Source organism: Poromitra crassiceps (assembly GCF_964638095.1).
Source record: "Poromitra crassiceps genome assembly, chromosome: 29".
Lineage (NCBI taxonomy): Eukaryota > Metazoa > Chordata > Actinopteri > Beryciformes > Melamphaidae > Poromitra > Poromitra crassiceps.
This window is the reverse complement of record NC_139641.1, coordinates 6,430,050-6,450,088: the sequence shown is the minus strand read 5'-3', so window position 1 is coordinate 6,450,088 and position 20,039 is coordinate 6,430,050. Positions and strand designations below refer to the sequence as shown.

Sequence of the window (20,039 nt, the reverse complement as noted above, 5' to 3'; positions counted from 1 at the left end):
CTTTGGTGTGTGTGTGTGTGTGTGTGTGTGTGTGTGTGTGTGTGTGTGTGTATATGCATGCACAGATGGTATCTCTCAAGGATTCACTATGTCTCTATATAATCTGTCCTTGAGCTGCTAACCGGCAAAGGGAGACCAGTCAAGGATGCATTATGTCGTTAAGGATATTGATCATCCAGCTAGGCTGGGAGAAATTTCATTAGTGTATCTCTGGTAGCTTGTGAAAAAATACTAACTTGAAGCTCATAGTAATTAGAGGGAGAGATGGTATGAGAATATGTTATGCGTGTAAAAGTGCAGCACTGCTTGCGCATGCTATAGGCCGCAGGCCAAAGGCCACGATGATGCACTTCCATCGTTGAGTCCATCCTCACCTCCTCCATCACCGTCTGGTATGCTGCTGCCACTCTCAAAGACATCAACAGACTTCAGCGCATCATCCGCTGCGCTGAGAAGATGATGGGATGCAACCTGCCATCCCTCCAGGACCTGCACGCAGCCAGGACACTGAAGCGGTCTCGCAAGATCATGGCTGACCCCTCCCACCCTGGCCACAAACTCTTTAAGACACTCCCCCACGGCAAGAGACTGAGGTCTGCCAAGACCAGAACCACCCGCCACAAGACCAGTTTCTTCCCAACCGCCATCAGCCTCACCAACAAGGCCCGGAAACCCCTTCCGCCAAGGGCCTCACCAACAACCCCCCCCACACACACACACACACACACACAAACTACCTCCTCTTAAACTCAACTGAACTCCCCCCCCCATAAAACTGGAACTCATATCTAATTTAATGCCTGTCTAACTGGGACTGTAAATTCATTCAATCCGCATAAAGTTGCTGTATCCAGATTGAGAGGACACATTGCATTTACACTTGTGTTCAATGTGTACACAATGCATCCCTGACCACCTCCGGAGGTGGTTTGGCCGATCAGATTGCAATCCATCTTCAATGCGTTTTGGGGGTGTTTACACCTTCAAGTGATAAAAGACAATCTGATTGCAATCTGATCACAGAAAACACATGTTAATGCCAGGTGTAAATGGCCCCAATGTGACGATATGTATCGTGGGGCAGAAAAATAAATTGTGATATTAGCTTCATTTCATCACGTATTAAATCGTATTGTGAGATAAGCACATTGTTCCATCATAAGAAACATTGTAAACAAATGGTACACTCCCCTCTTCCTCTCAGGGTTCCCACTGGTCCTTGAAATCAAGGTCTTGAAAGTTTTTGAAAATAGACATGGGTCATTGAAAGTGCTTGAATTTATAGATTGTGTGCAATAATAGATTTTTTTTTAACTTATCTGTAAAGTCCGCTAGTTCTCATTATAAAAATGTAATTGTAATAGTAATTAACATTGATATGTGTCTGTGTTGGGTCCTTGCCTTTCATCTCCCCTTCTCCACCAGGCATCGCAAGACCCCACCTACGTTCCCAACCCGTGCTACGCGGAGGGCTTCAACATCACCGTGAAGGCCTCGTTCATCTACGAAACGCAGTGCACAGAGAAGCCAGCCAACTACAACCCAGACCAAGACATCTTCATGGTGGGGGCTCCGGACTCGGACAAGTGCCGGAGCGTCGTTAAGTCCCTGTTTGACTTCACGAATTGCTCTGGAGCAGTTACTAACTGCTCCTTCAATGGCATCGAGCAGCCACCCGTCACTGGGGAGTTTATGGTAACCCACTGTGACCACGCTGCACGCACACACAGACATATACTGTATAGGGTGCATTCATAATAATGAACTACAACTCTGTCTGTTGTCCCCTCAAGGCATATGCTGGATTCTTCTTCACTGCCAGGGCTCTGGGGATGAACAGAACCTCAGAGCTGGAGGGATTCGAGGCTGCAGTGAAGGAATTCTGCCACACACACTGGACAGTTGTACGTTTCTCAAATTTGCCTGCTGCTGCTACAGTGCAAAGGAAGGGGGCAGATTGAAGAGTAAAATAGATGTAATAACTAGTAATAGCTTTACAATGACTGGTCATTACGGAGTAATACAAGTGTTTTTTTTTACCAGTAATTGTATTGTAAGGTCTAGTCTAGTGGTTCTTTTGTCTGCAATAACGGTATACTTACAACACTGATAGACTGCTCATTGCCTGGTAATTACTGAGTAATATGCTATACAGGCAGAAACATGGCTTTTTTTTTTACCAGTAGTTGTATAATGAGTCATTATTTTATTTATTATATAATTGTTTTCTCCCATTTTTTCTCAAATTGTATTTGGCCAACTCACAAGTGTGCAGTCTTTCTGCTCCAATAATGCCACATTAAATCCCCCATGCTGTCCCGGGTCATTGCTCCACCCCCTCTACCGATCTGGGGAGAGTTGTAGACTAGCACCTGCTCACTGCGGCGCAACATGTGCAGTCGCCAGCTGCTTCTTTTCACCTGGCAGTGAGGAGTTTCACCGGCAGGACATAGCGTGTGAGAGGATAATGCTATCCCCCCCCCCCCCCCCCCACGTCCCACCGCAGGCACCCCGACCGACCAGAGGAGGCGCTACTGCAGCGACCAGGACTCACACCCCACCGGCTTCCTACCCGCACACACGGCCAATTGTGTCTGTAGGAACCTCTAACCAAGCCGGAAGTACCGCTACCGGGAATTGAATCCTGGGCCGTTTCTCAATAAGGGTTCTTGTGTGTTCTTGCGTTCTTGTGTCCCTGTGAAACGTCATCAGTCGCAGCCCAAGTGCTGTTCCAATACAAAGTTCACATTTCGCCAAGAACGCTTAAAATATATTATTTCATCACTAAATTAATTTCTGATGACTTTTGATGCCTACAAGCAGGGTAGTAGGTTTCAATAAGTGCCACTTTACGGACATTTATGGCGAAAAATGGCAAAAAAGCTCCAGAGCACAATTGGCCGCATCTAAATCAGCTGAGCTTTTTATTTGTGTAGTGATTGATTGATTGATTGATTGATTGATATTTTTCTTTAAGTGTCATGCACCTGGGTGCCCAGCCCATATGGGCTTACAAGACACTATATCATAATTACAATCGCCAAGATGGCCACACAACAAATCATAATATACCTTTATACAGAATCAAGAAAAGAAAGAAAAGAAAGGGCATTTCATTGAGACATTCACTTTCCAAAAAAAACAATTACACTGGGTACAATGTTCCCTGTCTTAGTCTCCGCTGGTATTGCACAATACCCTCAAGAACGCTTCGTCTCAAACTGCCAACAGCGTCATGTGTGCTTGTGACCTAGCAAGTTCATTCTTCCAAGAACGACTAGCAAGAACGTTCGCCCCAAGAACACAAGAACAAGAACGCATTCTTGGTATTGAGAAACGGCCCTGGTCTCCGCTAGACGAGCGCTTTTACACCCCCCCTACTCGTTAGTTTTAAGTAGTAAATTGGTAAAATCTTAAAATGTAGTGGCCGCTGTTTCCATGCTAGCTGACTAGTCTCATGAGCGCGTGCAAATCCAGCATGCCTTGCAAGGTTAGAGTCGTTCTCTAACAATAACATCTTTGACACTACTGCAGAATTACCTCCCTGTGACCTGTCAAATGAAGCGGCTGCTGTTTCCAAGGAATAATAATAATTACAGATGAAGACTGGCAGCTGCTGAAACTGCTGTCAACACGGCCAACAACAGCCATGTTGACAGACTCAGTTTGGGCTTGTTGTCACAGCAACTTGTCCGTCTGCAGTCATTTTTATTTCTGCATTTCACATTCACTTCACTCAACTGTTGGAGGAAATTATACTATAATAATATTCTATCCCTGACTCTATTCTCTGTTATGTGATCTTATCTCTCTGTGTGATTTTGCAAACCAGTTCAGGTCATACTTTGGACCTGACCTGGAGAAAGATAGCTGCTAGTGGCTAAATTAATTGGTCCTCGTTAGCACAAGAAATTCCTTATCTCTGGAACTTTACCGTTCTATTTGATCATGTGCCAAGCATGATATCATATTTTCAATTAAGGGGTCTAGAACTGCTGTTATGCGCCTTTTGCTTCATACACTTTGGGGGGGTGAATATCGGGTCTGTTTGCAATCAATTAGCTACAGGAAGACAACTCTTTCCTCCAAGTCTCTTAAATGACAGAGAACTTCCATCACATGAACATGCACCTCAGACTCTGATCTTTGTTTCTTCTGTCTTGCAGCTGAAGGAAGAGAAGCGTTGGATCTCTGAGCGATTCCTCAAGACGTACTGCTACTCTGGTCACTATGTGTTCACCCTGCTGGCGGACGGATACAAGTTCGACAAAGAGACCTGGAGAAACATATACTTCCAAAGAGAGGTGGGTCAAAAAAGGAAAGATGGTAGACACTGTTGTATCTGAGCTGCAATAGAGAGCCGAAGTCACACGCCTTGCGGTACGCGATATTTTTTTTCCGGATGATGGCGAAGGCTGGAGGCACCCTCTCTGCCTGTGATTGGCCTATAGCGTCAAACGTTCATCCAATCACATTCGCTTGGCTATCCTGCGTCTCTTTCTACAGTCTGTGGTCAGACAGACAGCAGTTTCGCTTGCTAGCATGCGTGAAAGACGCCACTGTGTGTTTATGTTTTTGATATAGTCTGGTCTCTGGTTTATACAGTAATGCTGCCGCTACTCTTGGCAGTGCACGTATGTAAAAAAATAAATAATAATAAATAAAATATGAGTGGTTGTGAACGGCGAGAGACAATAATTTTTTTATCTCGTTTAATTCAAACGAGATAAAAAAATGATTGTCTCTCGCCGTTCACCACCCTAACCCTTACATATGAGGTTTGTCCATTTAAAAGATAGCGTTGTAAGTCAAGAAAGTCGCAGTTTGTCATAAAACGGTTGCACTATAAGTTATAAATCAGTTCAAGTGACGTCATAGTCTCTCTCTCTCCCGCTAGGCCATGTTGGTGTTGGTGTGACCTATATTGTGCAAGACGAGAGAAAATGTTACGTTTGCGTTTTACGACAAACTGCAGCTTTCTTGACATGCAAAACACTTTTTCTTCACTTTTGGTGTGGTATGTGAAGGGTTCTGGTCAAAATCTCCACATTTAAGACCAATCTGTTACAATTGTACAAAGTGTATCATTTTCAGGCAGCAAAGTGCCCTCTATGGGTTCAAACCTGCTTTTTTTTTTGCCTCCAACCAAAATGTCCCAAATGTGGCTGTCTGTTATGTCACGGCCTCCATGTCATTATTACTGTAGTTCACACCAGGAGAGTTGCAACATCTCGATTCACTCCAATGGACCCGTTTTTAGCACAAGCCCTTTAACAGCGCAAGGCATCATGGGTAATCGCCTACTGTGGCTAATGTTAGCGGCTAGTTAGTTATGTTACATGGCAGTAAAACGCCACTGAATGACCAAATTGATATAGCTTTTAGCCATTTCGAGTAACACTGTTTCCATACGGACGACCAGCGTTGGTTAGTTGTGTATAATGTGGCTATATTTATAACGTACTCTATCTCTGATACACTCTGATATCATGTGTTTTCCTCTATGCGCGGAAAAGTGTCATGGCGCCGTTTCCGGTTTACTTTTTCCAGTCTGAACCAAACAATGTTCTGAACACAGCCAAAGAGTGTAGTGAGACAAGAGGAGACACTCTTCTGCTTCTTTTATTTGTTTTGTTTTTTTAATCAAGCAGCAGCCATTTTGTCACATATCTGGGGGGGGGGGGGGGTAAGTCCCCATTTAAATTGAGGAAAAATCACATGTGGACTTCATGGCACAATTCCAACAGGATTTTAAAAAAAAAGGTATTTCGCCGTTCACCGACATTGATATTTTGGTTTGTATGCTGAAGCAGGAAGTAGGCGTGACTTTGGCTCTCTATACGAAGTCTTTAAGAGGGAGAAGAAGACAGAAATCAAAGATAATTTCTTCCCATTAGACACTGTCCTACTCTATTCTATCTGCTGCATGCTCTATCATGTATTCTCTATTGTTGCAACAAAAGCTCTCACATTAGACAAAGAGTGAGAGAATAATATGAGAAAATACATCAATATGACAATAGGTTTTGAAGGGCTGTCCTTGGGCTGACACGTTGCAGCACATTAAAGGAACACTCCGCCCATTTTCAACCAGCTTTGTATCATTAGAACATCAGTAGTATATCAGAAAACTGTAAACGGTTTTGAAAGTCTGTCATTTAATTGGACAGTTATTGAGTGTTAAAGTGTGGACCAGTGACATCACTGGTCCACACTAACTCAAATTAATAACTCATTAACTCAAATCAACTCTCAATAACTGTCAAACTAGATGAATGATGAATAGTTTGACAGGTATTGAGAGTTGATTTGCTCCCCGTGCTAAGCGGATTAGACCGCACATTGGAAGCTATGCATGCAGAGATGGATGCCTCGCATACTTATCATCTAACAGACAAAAAAAGTCGATGCCAGAGTGATTCATTCCATGCCTGCACCCTGGGGACACCGAGGCTCTTTCAACAATGGTGGTCCCTCAGTAGAAGGAGATTCCCAGGCTGACATTCAGTCCATTACTTTATTACATTATTCAGTCACTGTTTCCAAATAGCACATGATTATAATGACCCTTTATGACTCATTCATTGAAAACAAGGGGCTTCCCTCACTGGGCCTGGGGCTATCCCCCCACATTCCACAAGCTGCCAACAAGCCAGATACTGTGCTGCTGTGCCCGCTCCTGCCTCTGGGGGGATCTGTGCTGCTGTGCCCGCTCCTGCCTCTGGGGGGATCTGTGCTGCTGTGCCCGCTCATGCCTCTGGGGGGATCTGGAGCGGGACACATGGATATAGCTCCTTTAAGAGGACGTTACAAAGCAGACACACTGTACAGAGAAACCAGACGTCTGTTCTGTGTCACGTACGGCCCCGGGGATCGGTTCAGTTTGTCACGACAGGCCTGTTTTGACACTGTTGACTTCAGGGGAAATCCAAAGTGTTTCTAACAGTCACTTTGATCCGTGTCTCAAACGATGCCGCGTTGGGTTGTTGAATTGAAGGGAATTTGGACTGGAAAATCCTTGAATTTCATGACATTACGTCATTTGACACGCAGATGCTTTTATCCAAAGCGACTTACAATATCACATTTTGTCAACAGCAGAGAAATCAATTTTGCAACACAATCTTATGACAGCTGCAACTTTTGAAGGAATAAAGTAGCACCTGTAGAAAGTATATTGAAAAGGATGTTTTCATCCTTAAGAAGGTGTGGGAAATCTGTAGAACAAAATGACAAAAGTGAATCTTCCTCTTTTCTCTCCCCTCCCCTCCTCTCCTCTCCTCTCCTCTCCTCTCCTCTCCTCTCCTCTCCTCTCCTCTCCTCTCTTCTCCTCTCCCCTCCCCTCCTCTCCTCTCCCCTCCCCTCCTCTCTTCTCCTCTCCTCTCCTCTCCCCTCCCCTCCTCTCCTATCCCCTCCTCTCCTCTCCTCTCCTTTCCCCTCCTCTCCTCTCCCCTCCCCTCCCCTCCTCTCCTCTCCTCTCCTCTCCCCTCCCCTCCTCTCTTCTCCCCTCCCCTCCTCTCCTCTCCTCTCCTCTCCTCTCCTCTCCCCTCCCCTCCTCTCCTCTCCCCTCCTCTCCTCTCCTCGACTCTCCTCTCCCCTCCCCTCCTCTCCCCTCCCCTCCCCTCCTCTCCTCTCCTCTCCTCTCCCCTCCCCTCCTCTCCCCTCCCCTCCTCTCCTCTCCCCTCTCCTCTCCACTCTCCTCTCCTCTCCCCTCCTCTCCTCTCTCCTCCCCTCCCCTCCTCTCTCCTCCCCTCCTCTCCTCTCCTCGACTCTCCTCTCCCCTCCCCTCCTCTCCCATCCCCTCCCCTCCTCTCCTCTCCTCTCCTCTCCCCTCCCCTCCTCTCCTCTCCACTCTCCTCTCCCCTCCTCTCCTCTCTCCCCTCCCCTCCTCTCCTCTCTCCTCCCCTCCCCTCCCCTCCTCTCCTCTCCCCTCTCCTCTCCACTCTCCTCTCCTCTCCTCTCCCCTCCCCTCCTCTCCAGGTGAAGGACACCAGTGTAGGCTGGGCCCTGGGCTACATGCTGGGCATGTCCAACATGATCCCGTCCGAGGCGAAGACGATCCTCCCCATGGCGGGACCCGTCTTCTCCGGCCTCATCTTCCTCTTCTCCGCTCTCACCATCATCACCGTCGTCTTCCTCTGCATCCTCCTCGTTCGCACCTGCTACTGAAGTGCCGCGGGTCAGAGGTCAAAGCAGCTACAACACTCACAAAAGGGACCGGGACCTGTCATTGTAAGCCTCGACCACCGCTGTAGCCGGGAGGCGCTACGGTAACATGTGACCAGGTTCTCCAATGGAAAGTTAATCATGAATGTTCATATCTTTTTTGAGCCCGGAGCCATTTAATGACAAACCAGTGAAGTGGCCAAGAGACTGAAAACACCCAGCTTGTATATATCCTGCTAGCATCTTCGACTTGAGATGGGACATTCAGTTACTGTTCTGAGATAGTTTTCTTCCACTTGGTAGATAGTAAACATAGATTTATCTCTAAAACAAGTATAAAACAAGCCCAAGTTGATTTTGCACTTCAGGTACTGTATACTCCAGCTAGACTAAAGTAATGGGATACATTTTTGGGGGGTACTATCAATCGACTTTTTCAGAATCTGCCATATGCACTAGACATGGCGGTTTTAAAGTCAAAGAGGTGATATTGTAGCAGTCTGTGTGGTGTGAATTAGGGGTTGCATAGACTAGTCGATGAAACAACGCGTCAACGTTACTACCACAAGTCAACGTTACTACCACGAGTCAACGTTACTACCACGAGTTACTACCACGAGTCAACGTTACTACCACGAGTCAACGTTACTACCCCGACTCAACGTTACTACCACGAGTTAACGTTACTACCACAAGTCAACGTTACTACCACGAGTCAACGTTACTACCACGAGTTACTACCACGAGTCAACGTTACTACCCCGACTCAACGTTACTACCACGAGTCAACGTTACTACCACGAGTTAACGTTACTACCACAAGTCAACGTTACTACCACGAGTCAACGTTACTACCACGACTCAACGTTACTACCCCGAGTCAACGTTACTACCACGAGTCAACGTTACTACCACGAGTTAACGTTACTACCACAAGTCAACGTTACTACCACGACTCAACGTTACTACCACGACTCAACGTTACTACCACGAGTCAACGTTACTACCACGACTCAACGTTACTACCACGACTCAACGTTACTACCACAAGTCAACGTTACTACCCCGACTCAACGTTACTACCACGAGTCAACGTTACTACCACGACTCAACGTTACTACCACGAGTCAACGTTACTACCACGACTCAACGTTACTACCACAAGTCAACGTTACTACCACGAGTCAACGTTACTACCCCGAGTCAACGTTACTACCACGAGTCAACGTTACTACCACGAGTTACTACCACGAGTCAACGTTACTACCACGAGTCAACGTTACTACCACGAGTCAACGTTACTACCCCGACTCAACATTACTACCACGAGTCAACGTTACTACCACGAGTTACTACCACGAGTCAACGTTACTACCACGAGTCAACGTTACTACCCCGACTCAACATTACTACCACGAGTCAACGTTACTACCACGAGTTACTACCACGAGTCAACATTACTACCACGAGTCAACGTTACTACCACGAGTTACTACCACGAGTCAACGTTACTACCACAAGTCAACGTTACTACCACGAGTCAACGTTACTACCACGAGTCAACGTTACTACCACGACTCAACGTTACTACCACGACTCAACGTTACTACCACGAGTCAACGTTACTACCCCGACTCAACGTTACTACCACGAGTCAACGTTACTACCACGAGTCAACGTTACTACCACGAGTCAACGTTACTACCCCGACTCAACATTACTACCACGAGTCAACGTTACTACCACGACTCAACGTTACTACCACGAGTCAACGTTACTACACCGACTCAATGTTACTACCACGAGTCAACGTTACTACCCCGACTCAACGTTACTACCACGAGTCAACGTTACTACCACGAGTCAACGTTACTACCCCGACTCAACATTACTACCACGAGTCAACGTTACTACCACGAGTCAACGTTACTACCACGAGTCAACGTTACTACCACGAGTCAACGTTACTACCCCGAGTCAACGTTACTACCATGAGTCAACGTTACTACCACGAGTCAACGTTACTACCCCGAGTCAACGTTACTACCACGAGTCAACGTTACTACCACGAGTCAACGTTACTACCCCGAGTCAACGTTACTACCACGAGTCAACGTTACTACCACGACTCAACGTTACTACCACGAGTCAACGTTACTACCACGAGTCAACGTTACTACCCCGAGTCAACGTTACTACCACGAGTCAACGTTACTACCACGAGTCAACGTTACTACCACGAGTCAACACCTACCGGGAGATGTACTAGTCGTCACGTGGTTTGAGACTTGCTCCCCCCCTGGGCAGCAGCCTGCCAGAGCTGCTCTTCTTATCTTGTGTCTCTTTCCAACCTTTTCTATGGGCCTTTTTCTAGATGATTATTGATCAGAGTAGTAAACTATGTTATTTGGCTTAGAGCAATGTGGATTTGCACATTCTTGATTGTTTTTCTTGCTATGGGAGTTACTTGTTGCGAGTTCAGTACAGGGATGGGTTCCTCCTCTTGACAGTGTGGTGTGACCCACGGCACCAGACCTGAAATCCCTAAGGAGCTGCTGAGGGGGAAATACGGGTTCTGCAGAGCCCAGAGGAGAAGATGGTTAAGGAAGAGGAGAGACATCCAAAAAGACACGGTTTCTATCCAGAGTTTAGCCAGCTTCCAGTTGGTGCGTGCGGGAGTTGCAGTGAGAGCTGCATGATGAAATATAACGTGCAGCCCTGGCCATCGAACTGTTAGCAGAAATGGTGGTATTATGAGCTTGGATATATCATATTTACCAGTGGTGACGTGGTCATTACGACAGGACACCGTTCAAGTGCTCTGGGTCGGAAAGAGCAACAAACATGGACGCTTGTTCTCTCGTGGCTGGTGTTTTCTTACTAACAGCAAGTAGTGGGTCATTATGGTATAGCTACATAGGCCATAATGTGCAAGTACTAAAAATAAATGATAGCTATGAACAGAATAACAAAATATATAACTTTTTATAGTCATTTGGTGCCACGGACTTCATACTTTCCGCCATTGTTGTAGTCCCGGAAACCTCAAGCAACGTCACATCGGAAACTCATGTAGCATCGACATGTCCGAAATTCCCACTCGTAAATACGATATTGAAGGGCCGTTCATGTGCGTACAACTCGTAAATACATTAAATACGATGTATCCGAGGAGCACATGAACGCACGATAAGTTCATTACGAGAGAGATGTTCACATTCCTCCCGCGTTGCAGGCTGCTGCCATCAACTCAGTGACCAAGACTCGTTTTTTTTTTTACTTGCACTGCTGCACGTGACGGATAGTCGTCATCGACTTGACTTTATTGGTAGAAAGGTCGACTTAAAAAAAAACAGGAGTCGTGCAACCCCTAGTGTGAATATCCCGAAAGAGTGGCAACACACACACACACACGCACACACACACACACACACACACGCACACACACACACACACACACACACACGCATGCGCACAGAAGCACGTGACTCACTTTGTCCATTCACTTCCATGCACTCACCTACTGATTGTGATTGTCACTGTATTACATTTGCACTGAACGTGTCTCCTTTGTATGAACATGCTTTACCATGGCTTGTGCACAATAATATTCACTATGTACTTAATGAACATGTCCCTATCATGTAATACAGTATATTGACACCGTGTAAGTACAAAGTATACAAACCCTTTGTGTACTAAAATAAGAACAAGAAATAAGAATAAGAAAGTAAGCAAAGTCAACATTACAAGGTGTTTAGTTTCATTTCTTTGACATGGTCTATATAGCCGACGTAGCCACGATTTAGCCCACTTCTAGCCAAAACATTTTCAGTGAGATGGATAATATCCCAACATGTTTCAGGCAGTGGGCAGCTGGTTAGCAAAAATGGATTGTTATAGTGGTGCAACTCTGTTGTCATTTTTATTTTTCAGCACATCCGATTTGAACGTTTTGTTGTGTGGTATTTGTAATTACCTTTCTCACAAGAGAAGCGACTCAACTCCTGGTCCAGTCACTTATCATCTCTCGCCTGGACTACTGCAACATGCTCCTGGCCGGCCTAACTGCCACCGACATCCGACCGCTTCAGCTCATTCAGAACGCTGCAGCCCGTCTGATATTCAACCAACCCAAATTCTCTCATGTCACTCCCCTCTTCCAGGACCTCCACTGGCTTCCCATCTCGGCTCGCATCAAATTCAAGACACTGGTACTGGCCTACAGGGCACTACACCAGTCAGCTCCCCTGTACCTGCAATCTATGGTCAGGTTCCAAACCTCTCAGCGCTCCCTTCGCTCCTCCACCAGTGCAGGTCGCCTCGCCCCTCCTTCGCTACGGGGGCTCAAAAGTCGCTCATCCCGATCTCGACTCTTCTCGTCCCTGGCACCTCAATGGTGGAACGAGCTTCCACCTTCGGTCAGGACGGCTGAATCACTGCCCATCTTTTGGAAAAGACTAAAGACTCACCTTTTCAGGCTCCATCTGGGCCCTTCTTGATCTAACTTCTTTCTCTCTCTTTCTAAAAAAAAAAAAAAAAAACTACTAACCTAAACTAAACTTGTACCACTGTTCCTTCAGAAGTTGTAGTTGTCATAGACTGTGCTCCATAGTTGATTGCTCTATTGCTGACAAAAATGTGTTATTGTAAGTCGCTTTGGATAAAAGCGACTGCCAAATGGCGTAATGTAATGTAATGTAATTATGTTTTGGGACGATTTTCATGAAGTACTTAAAGTGTATTATAATATAGAGTATTATTGTATAGTCATACTTTATAGGTTCACAGGTTAATGCACATGATTTAAATTAAAGTGTTACAAAAAAGTCAGTGGAGGATTTTAGGAAGGTTATGAGGAACATGTTGCGTTGAGGATCTGGCCTCTGCATGTGGCTGTTATCTGTGTCCTGGATGCTGTAGATACACTTTCACTGTGAGTACATACTGTAGGCATCAAATCTGACTTTTCATTCTTTGCAGGTTATTTATACAGCCATAAAAAAGATGTGTGATCCTGCAAAAATATCTTTACACTACAACCTTCTCTGAGCAATTCAGAGGATTCAACTGGCAGAGAAAACACTTGATACCATAGTTAGGGATCACACACGCACGCACGCACAAACACACACACACACACACACACACACACACAGTAATGTTAACAAATGAGGAACATTGTTTCAATATAAATTAAATCATTCTGAAACATTTTATATAAAAAAGAGTTGATGGGACATCATTAAAGTCAGCATGGTTGAAACACCTGCAAATGTGTAATTATGTACATTGTATTCTACTTGGGGAGCATTGACAATAACGTGCTGGCTCCATCTCAGAGAACGATGCATGATTCTCATCTGATGCACTGACTGTATTATTGGTGTTTTGATTATGGCTAATAATAACTCCATTATGTAACATATCTAATAAAAACATCTAATAACAGTGGATGTCGTTGGCTGCTCTATGAGATGCCGGTGTGTTGGGCTGTATGCTGAATAAACAGAATAATACAATATTACTAATCCACTAGCGATGAAATCAGTTGAGCTACATTGTTCCCACACCTTTTTTTATTTATTTTTTTATTTTCAGTTTTTTAAAGATAAAAAAAAAAAAATGTTTTGCTAAAACGACTAGTCGACTACTAAGCACAGTGTCGACTAGTGGTTTTACTAGTCGACCAGTCTGTGAATGCCCTAATACGAACTATGCCCGCTGGATGCCAATCTTCTTGAAAGACATGGCACAACTACCAGATACCCACCCATCAGTCCACAAGGCTTTCTTGGAGGGGAAGTTTGTCGTGCAACGTGGTGACAAGAAGTTCACACTAATGGCAATTAGGGATGTCGAAAATCATAATTTTTCTTGACCAACAACCGACCCTCATTAGCCGACAATTGGTCGGTTAACCGAGAAGATTAAAATGCGCTATTTGACTGTCTGTAGGAAGAAAACCCCCCCATGATGGCTTCATGCGCCAGTGAGCAGTGTCCGTCCGAATGCATGGGTGGGCGTGGCTCGTCCCCTATCCACTTCTTTTAATACATACATGGCCATGATGCCTATGGGTGCTTCTTCCGGTGTAATCCTCCCAGCCTTGTTGCTGACAGCTTGACTCCCGTCTGTAATGTGTCAAAGCTGCAGGCGAACGGAGCAAATCACTAATCAGGTCCAGCTTGGCAAAAATCTCGTCGATAAATATCCAGAGTTGCTCAAAGAGCGACAGAAATAGCGGATGTGATAGATACAATTATTACATTCCCTCAAATAAATCGTCAAACCAGTCTTATTTATTGTGACAAGCGACTCACCCTCCCCCCCCCTCCCAGCATCAGAGTTAACTCTGACACTGAGGGGGAGGGAGGAGCCATGATGTAGAGGGAGGAGCCAGGATGTAGAGGGAGGAGCCAGGATGTAGAGGGAGGAGCCAGGATGTGTAGAGGGAGGAGCCAGGATGTAGAGGGAGGGGCCATGATGTAGAGGGAGGAGCCAGGATGTAGAGGGAGAAGCCAGGATGTAGAGGGAGGAGCCAGGGTGTAGAGGGAGGGGCCATGATGTAGAGGGAGGAGCCAGGATGTAGAGGGAGGAGCCAGGATGTAGAGGGGGGATCCAGGATGTAGAGGGAGGCGGGGTTTTGACTTTTCCAATGCAAAAGAAGACGTCTACGGGCTATGAGTGAGGCAAAAGCCACAACATCAGATTCAGTTTTAGAGAGATTAGCTCATGTAGAGGGCACCCCAAAAATGGAAATAAACAGACATGGGTTCAGTGTAATATTAAGGGATTCGCTTAACATGATATAAAAAAACATGAGCAGAAATCAAACAGCTTTGGACAGAGGAAAAACATATGGGTGTGATCAGCTGGAGAAAAGCCTCATCGGTCACAGGTGTCATTTGTATCAGGGAACAGTCTGCTAAGCTTAGCTTTTGTGTACTGAACCCTGTGTAGAACTTTGAACTGGATTAGGGTTAGACGAGACCATGAGGATGTAGTCTCTTAAAACAGACTGTCTCATCTACATCCAGCGAATGCAGCTATACACAGTCTGTACGTTACACCCCCAGAACATGCACAAGGAAGTTGGGAAAAAAACCTTCAGACAGGAAAGAAGTTCAGAAGTTCGACGGAATCCGACCAATCACGACACGTGTGTCCACGAAAAATGCGGCATATTGGATTCTGATTGGACTAATGAGCGGAAGACCCGCCTTTCTGCAATTCTGATTGGACTAATGAGTGGAAAACCCGCCTTTCTACTTCCCATTCCGGTTGGTGCATGATTCTCCCCCACGAAGTACAGACGGTATGGCGGAAGCATTTGAAAATTGCGGAAGCCAACTCGTCTGTTCTAAGAGACTAGTGAGGATGAAGAGTTGACTCTAACTAGCGCCTCCTCCCAACATTCATCAGACAGTCACACACACACACACACACACATACACACACACACACACACACACACACACACACACACACACAGACTGTTTCTCTCTCTATCTACTTCTTTTTTGTCACTTGTTGCTTCTCTCTCTCCCCTCTCTTTCTCTCCCTCCCTCTCTCTCTCTCTCCCCTCTCTTTCTCTCCCTCCCTCTCTCTCTCTCCTTCCCTCTTTCGCGAGAGAGACTCGCCGCCCGAAGAGACTCGCGCGCCCGAGAGAGAGAGAGACTCTTGCGCTCTCTAGTGCGCGCTTCTCTCTCTCTCTCTCTCTCTCTAGTGCGCGCGAGTCTCTCTCACGGTACGTGCACATCTACAATGGCAAATTCGCTTTTCCGCTGTGTCGCAGCGTTTTGTGGGCGTGCAAACCAGCTTCCAGCTTGGAGCTGTAGCCTGTAGAAACGTTGTACACAGGAGGGTGCGGGGAGGAAATGTGTAGGAAGAGCTGTCATTGGGTAGCTTCAACGAAAGGTCCCGCCCTAGTCCCGCCCCGCGAGCGTGAAGCCGCTCGGAGAGAAGCCGCCTCTAGTCTGCGACAGTGACGGCCCAGCCACATCTACGCGTCGTTTGACGCGGGGCTGACGCTGCTGCCCATCCACTTTGTATTGGAACATGCTGCACGCGTCGTCTTGTCTCCCAGCATGCTTTGCGAGGCGTCGAGCAGCATGTTCCAATACAAAGTGGATGGGCAGCAGCGTCAGCCCCGCGTCAAACGACGCGTAGATGTGGCCGGGCCGTGAAACGCTGAAACGCTGGGGGCGGTTCCAGCGCGATGTTGAAATGGACCAATCAGAATCGAGAATACAGCAAGACAGCCTATCAAGATGCAGCGTCAAAGCGGCTTTTTCAGCAGGCAAGCCGCTGTGCCATTGTAGATGTGCACGTACCGTCAGACTCCCCCTCATTCGCTCTCTCTCTCTCTCTAGTGCGCGCGTCTCTCTCTCTCTCTCTCTCTCTCTCTCTCTCTCTTTCTCTCTCTAGTGCGCGCGAGTCTCTCTCTCTCCCTCCTTCAGTCTCAACCTGCTTTACTGGCTTGTTGACAAGAACATTCATTTTTTTTTTTTTTTTTATGCTTTATTTTCAATTTTCAATTTTGTGCATACAGATATATTCAAAGTGCATACAGGTGTGATCAAATTAGATATAACATATAACATCACCATGACAGCTATGGCAGACCAAAAAGAAAATAAGAAAATAAAAAATAATAAAAAATGGACAAAAGACACGGTCATCTCAAAATATAAATCCAAACACAATAAATCAATCAAACAAAAAGAAAAAAGAAAAGGGGAGGGGGAAAGAGGAGAGGGGAAGAGAGGGGAAGGGAAGAACACAGAGTCTCCAGTATATTCGATTTCAGTTCAGTGAAGAGATCTACGGTGAAGTGGAAGTAGTCCCATCAGCACTAAGTGAGGAGAGGTGAATGATAAACGGTTCCCATACACCCTGGAATTTCTCCTGCTTGCCGTCCCTTACATATCTTATCTTTTCAAGGTGGATGCAACCCAATAAATCGCGAGACCAGTTAGTATGAGTAGGTGGATGACTAGATTTCCAGTTCATAAGGATCAATCTTCTAGCTATAAGAGTAGAAAAGGCAAGGGCACCTTGATGAAGTTTTGGAAGTGTTGTGTGTTTTGGAGGAAGGCCAAAAAGTGCTACGAGCGGGCATGGGTCGATTACAGAGCCCAGCGCTGATGAAAAGGAGTTAAATATACATTTCCAGAATTCTGACAGTCTAGGACAGAGCCAGAACATGTGTAAAAGTGAGGCTGGTGCCTGTCGGCACCTGTCACATGTGGGGTCGATGTCTGGCTTAATCTTTGATAGCCTGACCTTAGTCCAGTATATACGATGTAAAAATTTAAACTGAATGAGGCTATGTCATGCACATATAGAGGAGGAGTGAACCCTATCTAAAATCTCTTCCCACTCCCAGTCTTCAAACCTGCAATCAAGGTCAGCTTCCCAGCTCTGTTTAATAGTGGAAACAAGGGAGTGACACAGACTCGAAATACAATCATACAATGTGGACACAACCCCCCTACCATTAACATTAAGTTCAAGAATGGTGTCAAGATGTGTTTGAGGGGGCAGTCTTGGAAACTGTGAAAAATTTGTCCTGACATAATCTCGAATCTGAAAGTATCTAAACAAGTGGGTCTTGGGGAGACTGAACTTCAAAGATAGTTGAGAAAAGGATGCAAAAGTCTCTTCAATATATAGATCTTTAAATGTTCGAATTCCCTTCTCCGCCCAGAACTTATAAACGTTGTCTATCAGTGACGGAAGGAATGTTGGGTTTCTGTCACAGGGAGAAGACAAGACAAGGGATTGGAGTCCGAAATGGGATCTGAACTGCCGCCATATACGCAGAGACTGGTTGACTACCTGATTGCGGTTTGGTTGTTTATTTAGCAAATGTAATGGGGAGCAGAGTAACGCTGTCAGGGACAATGGTTTACAGGAGTGTTCCTCCATCTTTACCCATGCAGGGACCCAGTCACTAAGACCAAAGTGGCAGTGCGGCCAGTAGACAAGAACAAGACATTTCAAGACAACAAGAAAGATTCCTGTGTTGCCAAAGTGAACGGATGAAAAAGAGAATCAATAAAAGACAAATATATTTCAGGGAAATCAAAACAAAGAAATAGAAGATAGAAAAGGATCAAACTAGTACATCAAGTGATCATAAGATTGTCAAGACAAAGTAAATACAGTGAGTCATGTGTCATATAAATCCATACAAACAATGCAGACTACATGAACATATACATGACATCATATGAAAGCAGAGACAGAAGACAGTTTGTAATAATTCTGTGATCTAAAGTTCTACATTGTTGCTGTTATGATGTCAGCAGAGACACATTTAGCTGCTAAGTGCTTCACATGAGTACTTAGTGCTTAGTAGATACTGTACATGAAGGCCAATCAGAGGCTCAGTCACATCTTCAACCAATCACACACTAATGTCAATCAACAGTTACATGTTGCTTGATTTTCATCACTCAACTGATTTAACAACAGAGCGATAATACACTGCTTTATTTAAAGACAACAATAATGACATATTCAAGTCAACAAGTTCTGTTTCAAACTATACAGATCAAACATTCTTCATTTATGTTGATCATTTTCAGACTAAAATGTCTGTTCTTGTTGTATGTGATGTTAAAACTGTCCAGTTACTGTGCTCACACACACACACACACACACACACACACACACACACACACATACATACACACACGCGCACGCACGCACGCACGCACACACACACACACACACACACACACACACACACACACACACACACACACACACACACACACACACACACAGAGATCATGTCTGTTCACAACCACATGAGCAATGAACTTGCATGCAAACACTATTGTGACTTTAGGTGTTTGTGTTTGGTCACAGTGTGTTTCTGTCTCACTCTATCTGACACAGAGACATTGAGGCACCAGGGTCCAGATAGAACCCAGGGTAAAGTGGTTCAGTGAATTTGGAGTGGAAAGTGTGGAGGTGAATCAGTTTGTCAGAGGAAACTGTGTAGAAGGACAGAGAGCCAGCAGGCCCGTCAAGATACACTGCGACTCTGTTAGAGCGAGAGGAGGAGAGAGGTATGTGTGTGCCTCTGTTGTGCCAGGCAGAGTAACGATCATCAGAGCACCTCAGACTCCAGGACTTTTCATTCCATCCAAGCCTGCTGTCATCACAGTCAACACCCCCTCCTCTCCTGCTGATTCCTCTGTAAGTCACTCCTATCTCAACCCCTCCTTCCCTCTCAACCTCCCAATAACAGCGACCAGTCAGACCATCTCTACACAGCAGCTGAGCCAGGCGGTCAAATCTCTCTGGGTGATCAGGATATGGCTGCTTCTCTCTCACACACGTCACCTTTCTGTTGTCTTCAGACAGGAGGAGGTCTCTGCCTGCTGTGTTTGGGTCCAGTGTGAGATCACAGGCATCTGATGAGACAACAAGACTCGTTACAGCAGCAGCTTCTCATCTAATAAACATGTTTGTTTGTTTGTTTGTTGATTTATTGACAGTTCATTTCTCAGCAGTTTGATGATGTCACATGATGTCAGCCATCTTCCTGATTCACAGGATGTGAATGAATGGACGTCACAGACTGTGCTGTAGATGCACTTTCCTTCTCACTAGTTGAAGGTGTTGCTTTGTTTTTATGAATCAAACTAAATAAAATACACACTTACATTTACTCACAGCTTCAACTTTACAGCTTTTCAACCACTGCACTCCACCATGTTCCACACTGGAGGAATAAACAGGGAAGAAGTCAGACCAACAGATTATCTTTAATGATGGAAACATGGACATTTAAGAACCTTCAATATGAAGGATTTCCACTCATATCCTCCATTAAACATGAAACATATTCCTCA

At 45.4% G+C, this 20,039-nt stretch overlaps 3 protein-coding genes across 3 annotated transcripts in view; 1 reads left to right on the top strand and 2 right to left on the bottom strand.

Annotated features, from left to right (window-relative positions):
• LOC310800232 (phosphoinositide 3-kinase regulatory subunit 4-like) overlaps positions 1-8,169 on the top strand; it is a gene marked incomplete at both ends in the record, with an annotated part of 36,435 nt that extends 28,266 nt beyond the window's left edge. Inside the window, 4 exons of the mRNA XM_083662815.1 lie at positions 1,426-1,695; positions 1,794-1,904; positions 4,167-4,304; positions 7,981-8,169. Coding sequence (XP_083518941.1) covers positions 1,426-1,695; positions 1,794-1,904; positions 4,167-4,304; positions 7,981-8,169 — 708 coding nt within the window. The remainder of the gene's footprint in view (positions 1-1,425; positions 1,696-1,793; positions 1,905-4,166; positions 4,305-7,980) is intronic.
• LOC310799943 (NACHT, LRR and PYD domains-containing protein 12-like) overlaps positions 1-20,039 on the bottom strand; it is a gene marked incomplete at its 5' end in the record, with an annotated part of 149,267 nt that overhangs the window by 66,619 nt on the left and 62,609 nt on the right. The window lies entirely within an intron of this gene.
• Positions 19,060-20,039, bottom strand: part of LOC310800231 (stonustoxin subunit beta-like) — a gene marked incomplete at both ends in the record, with an annotated part of 4,565 nt that continues 3,585 nt past the window's right edge. Inside the window, 2 exons of the mRNA XM_083662814.1 lie at positions 19,060-19,598; positions 19,851-19,909. Coding sequence (XP_083518940.1) covers positions 19,060-19,598; positions 19,851-19,909 — 598 coding nt within the window. The remainder of the gene's footprint in view (positions 19,599-19,850; positions 19,910-20,039) is intronic.